Source organism: Lissotriton vulgaris, chromosome 7, assembly GCF_964263255.1.
Source record: "Lissotriton vulgaris chromosome 7, aLisVul1.2, whole genome shotgun sequence".
In the NCBI taxonomy this organism is placed as follows: domain Eukaryota; kingdom Metazoa; phylum Chordata; class Amphibia; order Caudata; family Salamandridae; genus Lissotriton; species Lissotriton vulgaris.
In genome coordinates, this window is record NC_141695.1 from 85111943 (window position 1) to 85129930 (window position 17988).

Genomic DNA, 17988 nt, shown 5'->3' on the forward strand with positions numbered 1-17988 from the left:
TCAATTAAATAATTATTAATACATAAAAATATGTATTCATTTATTATAATTAAATTACTTCCTACCCTATTCCCCTATCCCCCTATAAACCCTCAACCTGCTACCGAACTAACAAATGCAAAATTAAAATAAAATACAATTGATAACTACTAAAAAACACCTATATTAAAAAACATAAACAATACTTATACAAAAACACATATCACATACATTTAAAACATATACTAAAATACATAACACTAATTAACAAATCAATATTTCAAAAAAATTGGGGCCGATTACGGTGGCGGAAGGTCCGCCACCGCCAGCCGTGTGGTGGTGATTCCTCCGCCATTGAACGAAGATTCATCGCGCACCAGATTAGGATGGCGGGCGGATCCAGACCTCGACCGTGGCGTTACCACCGCATGCATGGCAGGCGGTCCAGATCCCCACTATGATGGCGGGCGGACTTTAGTCCGTCCGCCATCATATCCGGCCCAAATATTTTTGCAAATGAAATTAATTAATTCAATATTTTTTAAAACATTTTTTCTTACCTTAATGTCAATATTCTTGACCATGATATTCTTGCTGTCTATATTTCTGTGTCACAATATTTCCAACTCAATATTTGCGTAAATTGACATTTCCAACTCGATATTCTGTCTGAATACCCTCTCCAGTACCACATGAGAGGTGCTAGTAATCCCCCTGCTTAAACCGGGTAAATCACCATTAGACTGTGCGGCATACAGGCCCTTATCTATACTTAATTTGGATTTTAAATTATTGAGTAAGCTCCTAGCAACAAGACTCCTGTCCAACCCCTGACAGTACTGAGGGACCTATGGGAAAACAGCTTGGGCATTCCTATGGAAAATAAGGACTTAGAAAATACACTGGACAGAATCCCTAAAATTTCAAGGAATGCCTGATTCAAGCTGATTAACTTTCATGTTCTTCACCGGGCATAGCTACACCCAGAACTCATTAACCAATACTTTGACAGGGAGGCCGTGGGATGTCCATGATGTGGAGAAATCTGGGTAGATATGCTGCACATGTTCTCGAGCTGCCCTACCCTGTACCCCATACCCATACTGGCAGGAAGTCATGGCTGAAGTGGCAAAATAACTGAGCAAGTGGTTCCTTGTACGCTGGTGCACTGTCTCCTTAGCCTAGACCCCCAATAATCTAAACCGAGGGTCACCAATAGATTTCAGGACCTTGCTTTCATATCAGCCAAGCGATAAATCACAAGATGCTGGAAGGCACCTAGGGGGCCCAAAAAGTTGGTTGGAAAAAGTAAATGGAAACCTTGGCTCAAACACCACTACTAATATCTGACAGAACTCTTGCATGTGTCTATTTGGACCACTGCAGCCCCTTACAATTTGACGGGGCTTACAAAATTATCTTGGTACATTCATGCTCTAGATACCTGTGGGTTTGGCCTCAGCGCTCGGCAGACACCCAAACTGTTATAAAGGATTTGCGAGTCTTCATAAGGACATACGGAATTGGCACATTATATTCCTAGCATGGTCCCGCGTTTAGCTTTTGGGCTTACAAGAAAGCCATGGGAATTTTGGGTGTGGCCTTGCGGTACTCCTCCCCTTATCATCTCAAGGGAAATGCGATTGTGGAGAGGAAGAACAGGGATCTAAAGCAATCCTTAATGTCTTGGGTATTAGGCCTGGGTGTCAGTTCGGTCAATTGCCTACATGGGGTCCAGAGGGCACTAAACAACATGCCAAGAAAATCCCTGGTAAACCGTACCCCATACGAGGTCCAGTTCGGGATAAGAATGTGGACACCGGATGCCGATAGTGGCAGCATAGTGACGAATATAAAAACATTTGATATCAATAATCATTTGGCTGGTTTATAGGAACTCAATGAATTCCGGGCATTACAAAACAATGCCCACTTAAAACACACCATCACTGGAGAAGGGAAAGCTGTTCCGGCAAGACTTGCTGGATCCCGGAGGTTGGGGATCTGGTCAGAGAACTTATTGAGGACAAGAAAGAATTTGGACCATCCTACAGGGCACCTGTACCTGTCCTGGCTGTCGAAGGAACAAGAACTGACCTTCTTCTGCCTCTTGCCGGCAGTAAAAAAAAAGAGATTAGTCTCAATCGATCCGATTTAACCACACAATGTGGCTGATTCTTAACAGTAGCCCACGTGGACTCCTGGGTAGCCACCGATCTCCTCTCGCTACCATACAGGAAGCTCAGATGGAAAGACTAAAAACTTTTGATGGCTCAACTCTGCGAAGTGAAGGAGTTATCAACAGTGGAATACAGCTTGTCCCTGTTGAAATTGAATAAAATGAAATTACAAATTAAACACAGAATTCAATTTGGCTAAACACCCACGTCTATATGAATATGTCTTGAAATGAGTCATCTACCATGGTGTTGTGTTTAAAGTGGTGCCACGGGGAGTGCATGCAACATGCTAAAGTAATTTGAAATACTCGCAATAATGAGTTTTGTTTTAACCTATGGAACGTTTTAGGATATATTTTATGGTGGAAGTTAAGGAACAAAACATTTTTTAACTCATTAATTTTGATGATGTTTTACTGTTTATTGTGTAAATTGTGATTTTAAGTACTGTTTTATGACGATTTTATACGTTTAAGGACGGTATAGTCCAAATAAACTTTGTCTTTTAACTGAACTGAGTCATCTACCAGTTCTACAAAACCTGCGGAACTACCAAGAATAGATGAAATTGCTTCTGGCTATTTCAACAAATGTAATGACTTTTCATCAGATCCAAGTGTGCCCAAGACACTCCAACCAACTGTTCCCTACAAGCAACAAATTGGTGGGTTCTACCTTTGGCTGAAAACGACTTACCTTGTTTATCCCTGGCTGGCAATTGGTATACTTTTCCTAGTACTTTGGATTGGTATGGTAGCAGTCTTTTTCTTGCTCCTGAAAGCACATTAACTCCCTGAATGCTCTGAAGTAAAACATGTGATCTTGGTCTTGAAACCACACACATTATCATACCATGAACAAAGAGACTTGTCCTTAGTGAACATTACAGCAGTTCTAGTTCCTGAGGAAATAGTATGGGGTAGGGTTTCCTTTGATGTGTATGGTCGTACCGAACTTTTAAAAATTCCACATAAGTTTAAAATTTACTTTGAATGATTTAATTACATCTGATACAATCTCTGATGATTGGGACATTGAAACTGTTTGCACTATGATGTCTAATTTAGAACATTCTGCCGCATTTGCACGCAATGAATTGTATGATTAAACATCTAATTTTGACACCATTTTTTGTTATCAGCATTATGGTGACCATTTTTGTTACAAAGCAAGTATCCTATGAAATGTTTTCATTCATCATCAATGGTAACATTACCTGACACCACCAAAAAGGTGGTTCTTATACCTTTGCACAGATGTTTTCTTATTTTTCTGGGTTTAATACTCATTGTTATGGGCTTGCACCAACATCTGCACAGAAAAATATGCTGACTAACACCAAGCTGATATCCTCTGATTCTTTTATTTCCCAGCTGTCTTTACAGGGTTTCAACTTCTGGAAGTACACAAAAGACAAAATCTGTCCGGGGGACTAAATATTGGCAGGTTCAGGGAACCGAAGACTTGTTTAGAGTATGCCTCATACACACTCAGAATATTTTCCTGAACACAACTGTGCAACAGACTTCCTGTCTTGTGTTAGCCAGGTTTAAGGATTTGAATAAACCTCTTATTCCCTCACCTACACACTTTGAGGGTTGGAAAAATTATACATCATACAGTGAGCATACACTAGATGCCCTGATGCATATTGGTTCGTATAATTCTTCTGACCCCAATTGGAAGGGATAGCTGATTTGACCTATAGACACAAATAGTTGCCAGTCAAGATTAAGGGTTACCACCAAAGGGTTTAGTATCCATAGGACTGACCCACGCCATGTACAGTCAGAACACTTGGGGTGGTGACATCTTACAGTGTCGGGAATTTATGGCTTGAGTGGCTAAAAACCTTGACATTGTCTCAGGTGAAACAACACTTGTCCCTGCTATCAGCCAACATGGATCTTAAGGATTTTTTGTTAGGTCCCCTGAAGCTAGGTCGTATGAGCATCATATATGCCATTTACAATGAAATACGGAAGATCTCCCAATAGGAAGCTGCTGAGAGATTGCTTGAAATAGATATGGTTAACCTAGAAATGGCTTTGGCTGTGGTTCACAATGGCATGACCACTTTCTCGTCCAGAATGTATTCACTGGGCAACATTGTGTCTTCTGCTATCAATATAATGAAATAAGATTTGTCTATTTTACAACATGGATGATCGACATAGCGCTACAATCCTTGCGTTCTAGCCACATGCCCCGGCATTACATCAACAGCATTTCCATGTTTGCTGCATACAATCTAATGAACAGACAGAGGGTTATGGCACAAAGAGATGCAAAATACATTACGTTGCAGATTGAAAAATGTGACCTTTTTCTGTGGCTGAGTCCCCTCCACGGAATGCTTAATCCATGGCTATTTTACACTGCCAGTCATGACCTTCCAATTTCAATACTGCTCCAGCACCATTAGGTAGGCAGTTATGAGGCATTGGGTGAGGGGTTCATTCATGAGTACTGGGAACTACGGTACAGATTTGATGTAGGAATGAGGACACTGAAGTTTTTCTCAGTTGTTCAATCTGTGAAAATGCATTTAGTGGATCTTTGATGTGCAGAGAGGTAACACTTCACAGAGCTTGTAATGGTTCAGTTGCAAACTTGTCCTGCATTTTGGAGGGCTCATCCAGCGGCAGTGATTCATCCAGTGTTTGAGTTACTCTCGAATGGGAGTTACTAAATGCTGGATGATCCAGGCCGCCGTGTGGAATGGTATCAGGCATCGCATTTCTAGTCACAGCAAGTTCTAGGGTTACTTGTTGTATGCAAGTATTGTTTCCACCGGCCCACACAGTTGAAGAGGCACCACTATGGCCTTTGCTGAATGTTTCCTTTATACGGTTTGACTCTCTGAGCATACTGAAATCATGCTTTTTTCAGAAGGATGTGGCCTTAACCTCAGCCGGAGAGACTTTTGATCTCTAGGTTCCAAGGTATTCATCTGAGATAAAAGCTCTAGTCTATACAAACTTTCGTGGAAATGGTTTATTGTATCTTTAACATGTCTGATAAGAGGGGGATCATAAACTAATTTGAACGTATAGGCTCTGGACTGGTTAGCGCATTTCAGACTACTTTCGTAGTCATTACATCCTTGATACACTCAGTATTAGAAAGTGTTTTTAGAGAGCTTCCGCTGGTCCTACTACTTGTAGTGGGCATCCTGATTTCAATCTATCTGCTTCTCAATGGACGTCTCAGTCCCAAGAGCCCTGCCGGTACAACACTTTCGTGAGCACATGGTTCTCCATCTGGGACCCACCTCGGCTTCGGGGGCTAAGTGAGCGTTGGCTCCTATTGTTCAGGCTGGCATGATTTGACTGCATCTTGCCTGTGTTCCATTGCCTCTTCTGCATGTTGGATAGGTGTCTGACACTTCAATTGGTTGTGTCACTGGACATGGATGTACTCCTTGACCCCTTAAAGGCCCATGGGTATCGATATCCCCAGCGTATTCCCTTGTTCATAATGGCATTTTTCGAACCTCAACGGAATTCTTCAGCTCCTGGCGGAATGGATAACGGCTCTGCAATGGGTATGCAGGTATCAGGTGCTTCCTTAGTGGCTACTGTGGGAACTGGAACATGTTTTTCAATTGACCTGATACACAAGGTGTTGGAGGAACCATCATCTGCGAATGCGAGTGACAGTGAGGTCTCAAAAATATCTAAATTGGAATGAAAATATAGCTTTGTTTTATTTTTCTGCTCTGCACTGAGCACCATGGCTTTTGATGTCCTCATTGAGCCTAATCATATATTGACTCCTAGGTGTTGAATCCAATGTCAGTCGGAGGGGCTCCAGGCGGCATCCGTGAGAAGCGACTTCATTTCGTAAGCGCGATTTCCGGTCAACTTCGACCGCTTAACAAGCGAGCAAGTATGATGTGAGGATAGCCTTGCACTCTGAACGACCCATACCCATCAGTGATGCCATCTGGGTGACTCCAACTTTACCGATGTGCACCGTAATGGGCCCAATATCTGGCCAACCAAGTACAATGCGCACGTCGAGCAGCCGAACCAACTCGGAGCCTCCGACTCCATAATGCTTCGAGAAGTGGACTCCGGGGGCAGGCACGGTCCCCCTTCACCCGGGACCCAACGAATCTGTTACGGGGTGGAGCCAAGATTCCCTCCTACACATGCATACACATGCATACATGGCGCCACCGGCGCCGAAGCATTCCAAAGACAGGGGGCCCCCTTTACCGCGACCTATCTTTTTTGCTATGGGAGCCTATGCAAGAGGCATACAACAGGCCTCCCCTTTACTTCAATGGGACTCCAAGTGACCCGCCTCCGTAAGTTCTCTACTGCATCGTACTTGGTCGTTCGAAGCCACCAAGTGCGAGTCGCTCGGGAAGCTCTAAGGGATGGAGTCGGCCATAGGGCTTTCTCACCGACATCGGAATCGACCCCTTAGTGACCTTTTGAGAGCTTACATTTTTTTTCAGACATCCTTTTTCTCTTAGCACCTTCTAACATATAATGTTTTTTAGATGTTTTTAGCTGTTGATTTTATAAATGCGTTTATGCTTTTAAAAAGCTTGTTTTTAGCACCAGATGACCTTAACGTCCTTCAGATGTGGAGTGGATGTTATACTTTATAAGTTAGGCCTATATAGTAAGGCGACATTTCACCTACATTTGTCCTACCTTTCCCTATATACATGGTTTGGCGCTGACATTTTGCCAAGTTATGAGATGCAAAAAAATGTTGTGTGTTTTTCTCTGAAAATTTCTCTCATTTGTTATGCATGAGGATTCTCTGTATCATATCTTTATCTCTGCACACTCTGTCAACACCATCGTCATCCTTGAATGACGAGTCTGTTGTGGACAGTTACAATAGATTCAGGTTGATTTGCATAACTGCAACCATAATATATCAATCAAGGTAGAACCCCTTAGGGTACCTTTTTGGTATAAAAGAAGCACATCATCACTGGGCTTACAGACGAGACACTACCATGCTGACACAGTGTCCTGCATGCTGAATCATCAACATGGTTTGACATCCCTTGCGGGGGTGTACTACTCAAAGCCAAGACGGGGTCCTTCATTCACTCCACAAGGTAATAAGGTTTTCTCCTAGGGGATTCTTGGCTTCATACACCCACATAGATGCTTTATATCTATATACATGTCATGTGCATCTAGGTATACTTAGATTGGGTCGGCATTAGTAGGAGTACGTAAAGATTACTGTTTTATATGCCTGCATATATCCAAAGCTTTAGCGCTATGGTAGAAATCTATTTACTATTTACTCTTTCTGTGCTCGTAATCCTATACATTTGCTTCTTTCTAATGGTTCCTGCAGCACATATGTTTTACACTAGAATGACGCAGGTTCAATAAATACTTATTCAAAATGCTCCATCTTTTAATCTGTGCATCTCTCTGAGGACAAGTGAGTGTGAGAGACTAAGCAAAAAGTAATGAACTGTATCCCCGATCCCTAAGGGTTTAGGGTTGTCATGTTCAGTGGTTACCAGAAACTATTCACTCCTTGCGAAGGACTAGGGGGCCTTTGAGTGTCACTGTGCGCTAGCATGACTATAGGACTTCATATCCTGCAGGGGTGTCCGGAAAGCAGTAAGGTTCAACCATGAGTTAACCTGTTGACCCTACAATAATGTTCAGACAGAGAGTGGAACCTGTAGTGATTTTCAGACATTAGAAATTAACATGTAGTAATTTTCCATTTAGTTTTATCAAGGAATATTTACTTGGTTGGGCCCCATTGAATAGTCTAAGGAATGAGACTATTCTATTTCAAAAGGTGCTTTTGGAGAGAGTGAGGTCACTTCTTGTCTCATTCCTGGCCCTGCATACATTTTTAAACAAAAGATTTGCAACTCTGTTATTTTTGGAACAGCAACAGAATGAAGCTCCTCAAGAAGGAGAAAATGGGAAGCAAAATCTGTTGCCCTTTGTAGCAGTTGGAAACTAACTGATTCTATAGCCACAGGGTGGCTGCTTAGGGCAACAGTGGAAGTGGTGTCAGGAAGCAGTGGATCCCAGTTATCTGATGGGAGCCACACACTTGCAAAGTTATAACTTGTTATGCACCCACCCTGAAGTCTCCACTGCTGCTTGGCCAGAAGTCAGTGTGGTAGCAGAATATCTCAGCCTGGATATCATTAAAAAAAAAATCCTAAATATTGGAGTTATTAGTAAAATATTTATCAATATTGTAACATGCCCCCCGCAAACACATTTTTCATGGTTACTCCCTCAGCGCCCTGTATACCTCCCGTACACATCATTATCCAGCGGCCACAATCCCCTTTACCAGCTGTTGATTGCAGGGGAGTATGACCATTCCCATTCACCATTTCCCACTATTTTTATTTATTTATTTTACATATTTGTAGAGCGCTCTGTTACCCGGAGGTGTCCTGGCGCTAGAAGGATAGACTGGTGTGATGGAGCGTGCTTACTGAGTGAAGAGCCATGTTTTGAGTCCTCTTCTGAAGGCCATCAGATCCTGAGTTTGTCTGAGCGCAAGTGGGAGTTTATTCCAGGCCTCTGCCGCCCCAAGAAAAAAGCTCCTGCCTCCCCAGCGAGCTTTTTTAGTTCTGGGGACCGTAACCAGGGCCAGTTGTCCTGACCTCTGGGTTCTTGCTGGTTTATGCCAGCAGAAAAGTGATTTCAAGTGCCTAGGGCCCGTATCGTGGAGGGCTTTGAAGACCATGCATACTGCCTTGAAAGTGATTCTTTTACGGATGGGTAGCCAATGTAACTTTACCAGATCTTGAGATACCGAGGCAAATTTGGGCGTGTCAGTGATTAGGCGGGCGGCTGCATTTTGCAGAAGTTGGAGTTTATTGAGTACGCTCTGCTACAGGGTGTATTCTTGTTAATTCGCATCAGTTATTAACAATAACAACATACATTTACATCAGCATGTAATTACTATAGGAGATACAATATTAACAACAGAGCACATGAGAAATAAAGCTTTGAAAAATGTTATCTCCCACTTTTAAAAAATGACAGTCACACAAAGAAAAGAGTTACAATTAGAAAGAAACGAGAGGCTCAAAACTTACAGCTGTTCTTATCAGAAAAGACAGATACATAAGATTGACAGTTCATTTTAATAAGTAGATGGAAGGGGAATGCTTCTGCAGCAATAACATACTTTGCCTGGGGCACCAAACATACTTGATTTCAGTGGCGGCTCACTAAACATGGAAGCAGTGAGACAACGTGAACGAGAGGTGGGAGTGTGGGCGTGGGGGTTAATAAATGAAACCACTTACCTTCCCATGCAGCTGTCGCCTCGGGACTTCTCTCCCGATGGTATTCAGACAAAATATTGAAATTAAAATATCCCTGTACCAAAATATCGTCTCCAAAATATTGTGATATTGGAATATCGCCTACAAGAATATCATTGCCAAGAATATCTATTGTAGGTAAGTAATATCGCTTTTTAAAATATCAAAGTCATTTATATCGCTCAAAAAAATATTAGGGTTGGTTAGGTTGTTGGTGGGGGTTCAACAGCGATAGCACTGTCTGACTGACTAACATTTACCCCTGCGGTCTGCCCGCCACATCACAATGCAGCCGGTGGAGGCATAGGGTGGAGGGAGACACCATAATCCCCTAATGACTGTGGCTTCGCTGTCAGGAATATGATGTCATTTCCTACAGACGTTACATGTCGGCCTTTTCTGACATGGAAAGCCTGACGGCAAATGACTTTGGGGGCCCTTAGCAAGTCCCATTCCCCATGGCCCTCAGCCGTGGGCCTAGGGGGCACCATGTGCCTCCTAAACATCCCAATGGATGTTTGTAAACATCCCTGCACCGTGAGGCTGTGACACGGTGCAGGGATGTTTACATCCATTTCACTATGGATGCTTGTGCTGCAGGCCTTTTCTGCATGACGCACAAGCTGCCATAATGAAATGTATGTTTCCGACTGGCATCCAAGTTGCGAGGTCGGAAACGCTGACCTATGTTCGGGCGGTTCGTGCTTGATTCAAATTTTGATGCAAGCACCAAAAAATTGCACTGCACCTATTACTAATATGTAACCCAATGAGTAACATTAACTACCATTTTTCTTACCACTTGCAGTAGAAAACAGGTATTTAAAGCTATAGATCAGGTCCTATTGCAGTGTTTTAAAAGCTGTGCCAAGCCAGAAGAGTCTTCAGATGCCTGTATAAACAGTGTTCAATGCCCAGAGTCCAAATGATCCCTCTGTCAAACATAGGAGGCACAGTTTCGTACAAATAATTAGATACAAGTTAATGAACTTTACATATAATGCTCACATTAGACATTTTAATGTCATAGGTGAAAGATGGCTCTGGATCTGGTTCTGCTACTGGTACTTCTGACAGCAACTGGACAGATGCCATGAAACGTTGACCGGATCCATGATAGCGAATGGTGTCAGTAGTCCCATACGCAGCGATGATGCGCTGGGTGTCCGCCTACAGAGGGGAAGATAGACAATGTTACTGTTGAATTTTTCAACCTCTAACTACATTTTTCTAGATTCTCTGGCAGGGGTGAGGTTGGGTGTGGGATGGAAAGAATGAATTAACTATCACCCATGTTTGTACTTTGCAGGGGCATATTTTTACCCATCCTTTATAATGGTTATCTCTTTTGCATTCAGTTAACATGTAACCAATAGACAACAGCAGCACTAAATTACCATCATGAGAAATTAGATTGCAAGGATGCTACCATCTAACCCGATGGTGGTCATCACACCTAACCACTACGCTAGGGAACAGTGATCAAAGAGAAAAGGCTGATCATGCAAGACACAATTTGGGATTCTTTATTACATCATATGCGCTTATTATTGTCTATGTCATGGGCAACCATCCTCACTCATATGATAACCACTTACTGTGACATCGACATCAAAGGGGTCACATGTTCTGAACTTGCGGCTGAACCTCATGGTTGTAAGCCCTTCATCTTCAGACAAGAACTCAAGTTTGTAGTTTTGAACTGTATCCTGAACCGGAGGAACTTCCCCAACACCGTGGTAGTCCTGAAATAACGTACAATTTGCAAATTATCCAACAGTGCTGAGATAATATGTTGTGGTCATATGTTAATACAACACATGCCTCTACCACACATTTGTATTTATTTATTTTCATTATGAAGATTTATATAGAGCGAACAAGATCATTTCTGGTAACAGAGAGCTGTATAATGGAAAATAGTGGAGAATGTACATTTTGGTAAAACATAGAGTAGCAGGGTGAAAACAGAGTGCTGTACAATGGAGATAACATAGAATATGCACAGATAATACAAAGAGACACAGGATCATATGTACAAGCCCCTATGGTCACGGGACCATCACTTTTGGTGACGTTCCCGTGGCGATAGGACCCTTGCCTTATGTGAAGGCAGATTTAAGCCACTTAATGTGGCTTAACGCTGCCTTGTACATAAGGCACCCTTTCACGCTATGTTTTGTGTTAAAGTGGCGTGCTGTGGGCGTTATGGCGGGCATGCCACCGCAACACCCATTGTATTTGGTGCTGCCTCCTATGCACAAGGGTGGCGAACATAGGAGGCAGTGCCAAAATTAAGACCAGGAAAATTCAGGTCTTAAGTTGGCAAAACAAGGAGAAATGCATTATTTTTCCTACTTTTTTTTCTTTTTACATGTGTGTTGTCTTGTGCAGCACACATGGAAAAAGCAAAATACCATGGTTTGTTTATGTACAGGAAGGTGTTCCTTCCTGTACATAACCAAACTTTTTGAAAAAATGCCATTTTGTAACTTTCATGCGTGCTGCATGAAGCAGCACACATGAAAGTTACAAAATGGCGTTTTAGGATTGTTTATGTGCTGGAAGGGACACCTTCCTACACATAACCAATCCTCCCCTGCACACAGACACCCTTGCACTCTGGTGCAAGGGTTCCTGCGTTGGCGCTAAGTGGTTAAACTTAGCACCATTGCAGGGGGAAAAGCTAGGCTGCGCCACATTCTTGCAAATATGGTGCAGCCTCGTGTTTCCGAAGTGGCGGAGCATGTCGTTAAGCCCAGGAGGCTAATGACACGCTCTGCCACTTCATTGCACATTTCCCCCACATGGTCTTATCAAGAAGCATATCTAAATTGGTAGCTAGGCTTTGAATGCATTATACTTTCATGATGAGGTGAGAGGAAGATTGACAGGAAACAAATAGGTGTTGTCATAAAAATAAGCGAAAAAAGTCGAACAAGGAAGGTATTCAGTAATATCACTTTTACTTCTTTTTTGAAGAAGATTGTCAAAGGGTAGGGCCTGATCTTTGCAGGAAGAGAGTATCAGATTTTAGGGGCTGATCCAGATGAGGTACGGTGGTAGGTTTTCTTTTTGTTGAATTTTGTATGGTTTCAGCAGTAGGGAGCTTGTGTTACAAGAGGATCTAATCTCACCAGATAGGACCAGTGTCTGGGTCAGATAGCAAGGAGTATTTTGGTTGATAGCTATATGCTTCATGCAGGCAATTCTTTTAAGAATCCTAGCCTCATAAGGTAGCAAGTTCAGTGAATGAATGACAGTGGTAATGTGATCACTTTTTTTAGTGTTGTGATGAGCCGAGCAGCCACATTTAGGGTATCCCTCAGAGGTGCAAGTTTTATTTTTTGAAGGTCCACAAGGGTAGCATTTCCATAGTCAAGTTTGGAGATCACAAGAGCTTGAACTACTATTTTGAGTGGGCAGGAAGGGTTTAAGTTTCCTTAATGCGTGAAATTGGTGATAAGCCCCTCTAATGGAGGCGCTGATGTGGCTCTGCAGGTAAAGGTTGATGTCTAGAAATTATACATAGGGATTTGCTGATTCAACAGTATGAGGGGTACAATTCAAGGCTGTAAGGAGTGGGAGCCAGTGCTTGATGTTAAACGTGGAGTTCGGTGGAGAGATTGATAAGAATTCGGTTTTGAGGGTGTTAATTTTTAGGTCATTGAGAATAAGCCAGTGTTGAGATTTAGTCAAGGTGTTATTAAGGATGCTGATGTCTTCAGATGAGGTTTTTTCATGTAAAGTTGCTCATTATCAGCATACATGTGGTAGTAGATGTTAGAGAGTTTGAGGATTTTGGTCAGGAGTTCTATGAACAGGTTGAACAGGGTGGGGGACAGAATAGACACTTGGGTAATGCTGATCGTGACTAGTGTCTGGTTGGTTAGGGAATGATTGATCAAGACTCTTTGAGATCTGTTTGTATGAATGCGGAGAACCATTTTAAGACAGTACCAGCAAGTCCCATCCTATGTTGTAAATGGTTCATAAGAATCTGTGTTTGAAAGTGTCAAATGCCGCTGATAGGTCAAATAGGATTAGTAAGCAGGACTCGTTTTGATTGAGTAAGCATAATGCCACATCGACAATGTTTACCATGGCAGTTTCAGTACTGTGACCCGCTCTGAAGCCATGTTGGCAAAGGTCGAGTACCTGGTATTTAGCAATGTAATTGCTGAGTTGCTGATAAGCACTTTTTTTCAGAAGCATGGCAATAGTTGGAATGCTGGAAATAGGACATTAGTTGTTGGGATCAGAAAGGTCTGAGTCAGACTTTTTAAGATAGGGATGACTTGGCCACTTTTTAGGCAGTCAGGAATGGAGTTTTGTGCAAGAGAGGTATTGAGGATTCTGGTCTATAAAGGCAGCTAGCTGTGTACTGTCACAATGAGTCATTTGGAGGGAAGAGGGTCATTGAAGTTGTTTGAGTTTTTTATGTAAGTTAGCCGCTTTAATATCATAGTTTCATTGAATGTCTGAAAGATGGACCAACAGGCATTGATTTTAGGTTTGGAGGGATGACTGCCAGGATAGCCTGCCTGTGATATGGAGGTGCAATGTTTTTGGGTTTTTGATCTGTAAGAGATTTGTAGCATTCCGGAGATCAATGTCAATACATTTTCTTTTCTCGAAAAAGAAGGACTCAAATGCTTAACAATTTGGTAGAGTTTAATGTCTGAGGAGGGAGAATTTTGTTTCCCATTAGTTTGATTTTTAACAATTTACAAGGGCGTTTTGGGTCGGTTAGTTGCAATATCAAGCTGTTGATGAAAATTAGAAGATTTGGAGCTTCTGATGTGCCTGTTATAGGCGCTCTGGTTTTGCGGTAGATGTTTAGGTTTGTCATAGGCGGGGTCAATCTCTATGCTCTTTATGCAAGTCTAAGGGAGCAATGTTCCTCATTAAAGATAATGCCTTTTGTATGTATATATATATATTCACTGAAAAAACCATAGGTTTCACACCAGTTATAGTTAGGAATTAGCATTTAAAAAACCTATTAAATTCACTGAAAAAACCATAGGTTTCACACCAGTTATAGTTAGCTGGAAATTTTACTGATATAAAACCATTGAAATTCCCACGTTATAGTTAGTCGGACTCACTATAACTTGCGCGTGCAATGCACTGCTGATGACATCACATATTACATCACTCATGACATGGTCAGTGACATCACTCATGACACCATCCTTGTGACATAGTGACAGACCTCCTTTCACTATAATGTAACCCTTGAGACACATATTCAAAAATAGAAACTGAAATTTTTTAAAAAATGGAGATACCTATATCAGTTACAACAAGCAATTCAGTAATTCCACTATCTATATACACATCCACTCATTCACCAATAGTTCTATATAGTCACTCATACATATACTCACTCATCATATGAAGTGATACACCTATACATCCTGTTACACACCGACATTCATCCAAAAGTTACTCACACACATATTCACACGTGCAAATAAACTATTGGACATCCATTTATTTGAATATAGAGTTATACACACACTTCCACCTTACTTCTATTTAAAATTACACATATTTATTCTCTTAAACAATCACTTATAGAAACACATACTTATTTAAACAGGAACTCTTACAATCTCTTACTCTCACATATACTCACTTATATACATCAATATTCATATATACTAGATTAAAACATATGTAGTTACTGATAAAGACACTAGTGAGACAGTCATTCACTCACTAACAAACACATATAGACACTCATCCACCCATACAGTCCTGTACATATGTTGTCTTCAAAACACATACAAACAAAGAGTCAGTCACTCATGCATCTATGTGCTAAGTAATACCCCCACCAAACCATATAGACACTCATACTGATACTAATAAAAATATCTAATAACCCATATACATACACATGAGTGGATGTGTATTAGATGGTGATATTACTGAATTGGTTGTTGTAACTGGTATGGGTATATCCACTTTTTTGAAAATATTAGTTTCTATTTTTGAATATGTGTTTCATGGGTTACATTACACTGAAAGGAGGTCTGTCACTGTGTCACAAGGATGGTGTCATCAGTGATGTCATGAGTGATGTCACTGACCATGTCATGAGTGATGTAATATGTGATGTCATCAGCAGTGCATTGCACGCGCAAGTTATAGTGAGTCCGACTAACTATAACGTGGGAATTTCAATGGTTTTATATCAGTAAAATTTCCAGCTAACTATAACTGGTGTGAAACCTATGGTTTTTTCAGTGAATTTAATAGGTTTTTTAAATGCTAATTCCTAACTATAACTGGTGTGAAACCTATGGTTTTTTCAGTGAATTTCATAGGTTTTTTAAATGCTAATTCCTAACTATAACTGGTGTGAAACCTATGGTTTTTTCAGTGAATTTCATAGGTTTTTTAAATGCTAATTCCTAACTATAACTGGTGTGAAACCTATGGTTTTTTCAGTGAATTTCATAGGTTTTTTAAATGCTAATTCCTTTGTATATCGAGTTTCTAACCTTTTTTTTTTTTACAATTTGCTGTTTTTTTTTAAGTATTCATTTTTTCTTATAATTTTTTTCTTTTGCGCTCTGGGTGCGCGCTCCGGGAAGCTTTCAGCTAAGCTCTCCTGTAAGCTTCTCCGAGAGCTCATCTGAAAGCGCACCCAGAGCGCAACTGTCGTTCGTGAAAAAAAAATATGAATGAAAAGTTAATAATAATGCAAAACATTTCGTACCATACAAATAAAATTAGTTTTTTTTAATATGGAAAATGATTATGCATTTCTATAAAAGATTGATGACGTCACTTCGGCGCGCAACGTAAGTGCCCTCGGAAGCGCATACGTGCGCGGCGCATAAACGCACGGAAAAGCGCCTACGATCGCGCCACGTTTGCGCCCCGGAAGCGCCTACGATCGCGCTGCGTAAACGCACCCGGAAGTGCTCCGGAGCGCGCAGCGTAAACGCATCGGGTCATGTGACCCTCAAATAACACTTTTCATTGGTTGCTAACAGTTTTTTTTTACAATGAATGAAATCCCCACCCATTTCCTTCACTTCTTCTTTCACTTTTGTGACTGAAAGACCTGCCTTTTTTGCTGCTCCATATTCCTGGATTCATCATGGCTGCCAGACCATCCAGCAGTGAAGATGACTTCATTGATGAAGAGCCTCCTACCCCAAAGGTGAAGGAACATTTCATTTGGAAATTTTTTAAGTTTCCAGAAGGCCAGAAGAAGGTGAATGCACCAAAAGTAGAGTGCAGGATCTGCAAACAGGTCCTGTCACGGGGTAACCCCCAAAAAAAATACTCTTTTGGGAACTTTACGATGATCCGACATGTGGAGAGGAGGCACCCCCAGAATTTTGCCCGGGAAAGTGTCAGGGCTCTGGCACAGGAGGTTCCCAGAGATGGGGCCTCTACATCAACAGGAGGAGCAACTTCTTCTGGAAGAGAACAATCTCAGGGGCAGGTAGCAAACATTCAACCTGCATTCAACCATGGGGTCGTCAAATGCAGATACTGCAATCAACTCCTCACCTATGGGGAGCAAAGTGTCCTGCTCATGGTTCGGGCATTGGAGAACCATCACTGCCCTTCCCACCCCTAATTTTTTTCTTTTCTTTTTGCTCCTGTTGAGCAGTTTCTATTCCCTGTTTTTGTTCCTCTTCAGTTAAAAGAAGAAAACCAAAAGTTCTTTTCAGAACTACCTCCAATTCTCATCAAAGAGCTATAATCTTAAAAAATGAAGAGTAAGTGAAATATAGTGCATTGATAATTGAAAGGAGAATGAGTAAGAAAGAACAGAAAGGTATGAGAGGTGAAAGGAAGTGAAGTAGGAGGAATGAAAGAAGGTGAGTGTTAGAAAAGAAAGTTATGACACAGTGAATAAACTGGAGTATTTCTGACATATCTGTAAACACAAAAGTAACGCATTGCAGGAGTGCGTCACAAAAGTGACGCAACTCCAGTAATGTGTCCTTTCACATGGAAAAAGCACCATGTGAAAGGTTTGCTGTGAAGCAGGCGCAAGATTTTGGCGCAACTGCATCCTAAAAGTGACGCACTGCGTCATTATTACCAAGCTTTTTGCAAGGAACACCCCCTCTGCATGCATTATACCTGACACTATTTTTTAAAAAGTGACGCATCTAGGTACATGGGTCACTTTTTAAAACTCTGCGCCATATTGTATCTGCATCAGGTATATTGTATGCAGAGGGGCAATCCCGCGCAAAAAGCTTGGTAATAACAACGTACTGAAATCTATGAGATTTCCCTGCGTCACTTTTAGGATGCTATTGCGTCAAAATTTTGCGCCGGCCTCGCATCACTTTTATGTTTACACATATGTCAGAAATACTGACGTATCTGTAGCTCCTTGCAACATGATTCGTCATACATTAAATATGACACATCTGGAATGTCATAAGGACTGTGGACAGAAAAGTGACGCATCACACCAGCAGTGTAATAAAATGTGCCTCGTTGCACTATATTTAAAGGATGCAACAGCATCCTAAAAGT

At 41.5% G+C, this 17988-nt stretch overlaps 1 protein-coding gene across 3 annotated transcripts in view; it reads right to left on the reverse strand.

Moving 5' to 3' along the window:
* The window catches only part of LOC147700843 (putative DBH-like monooxygenase protein 2), a 434868-nt gene that overhangs the window by 375749 nt on the left and 41131 nt on the right, over positions 1–17988 (reverse strand). For all 3 annotated transcript variants that reach the window (XM_086929747.1, XM_086929748.1, XM_086929746.1), the window contains exons 2-3: positions 11061–11207; positions 10471–10632 (exon numbers count right to left, since the gene is read on the reverse strand). In XM_086929747.1, the coding sequence (XP_086785873.1) occupies positions 10471–10632; positions 11061–11114 (216 nt within the window). In that variant the 5' untranslated portion in view covers positions 11115–11207. The remainder of the gene's footprint in view (positions 1–10470; positions 10633–11060; positions 11208–17988) is intronic.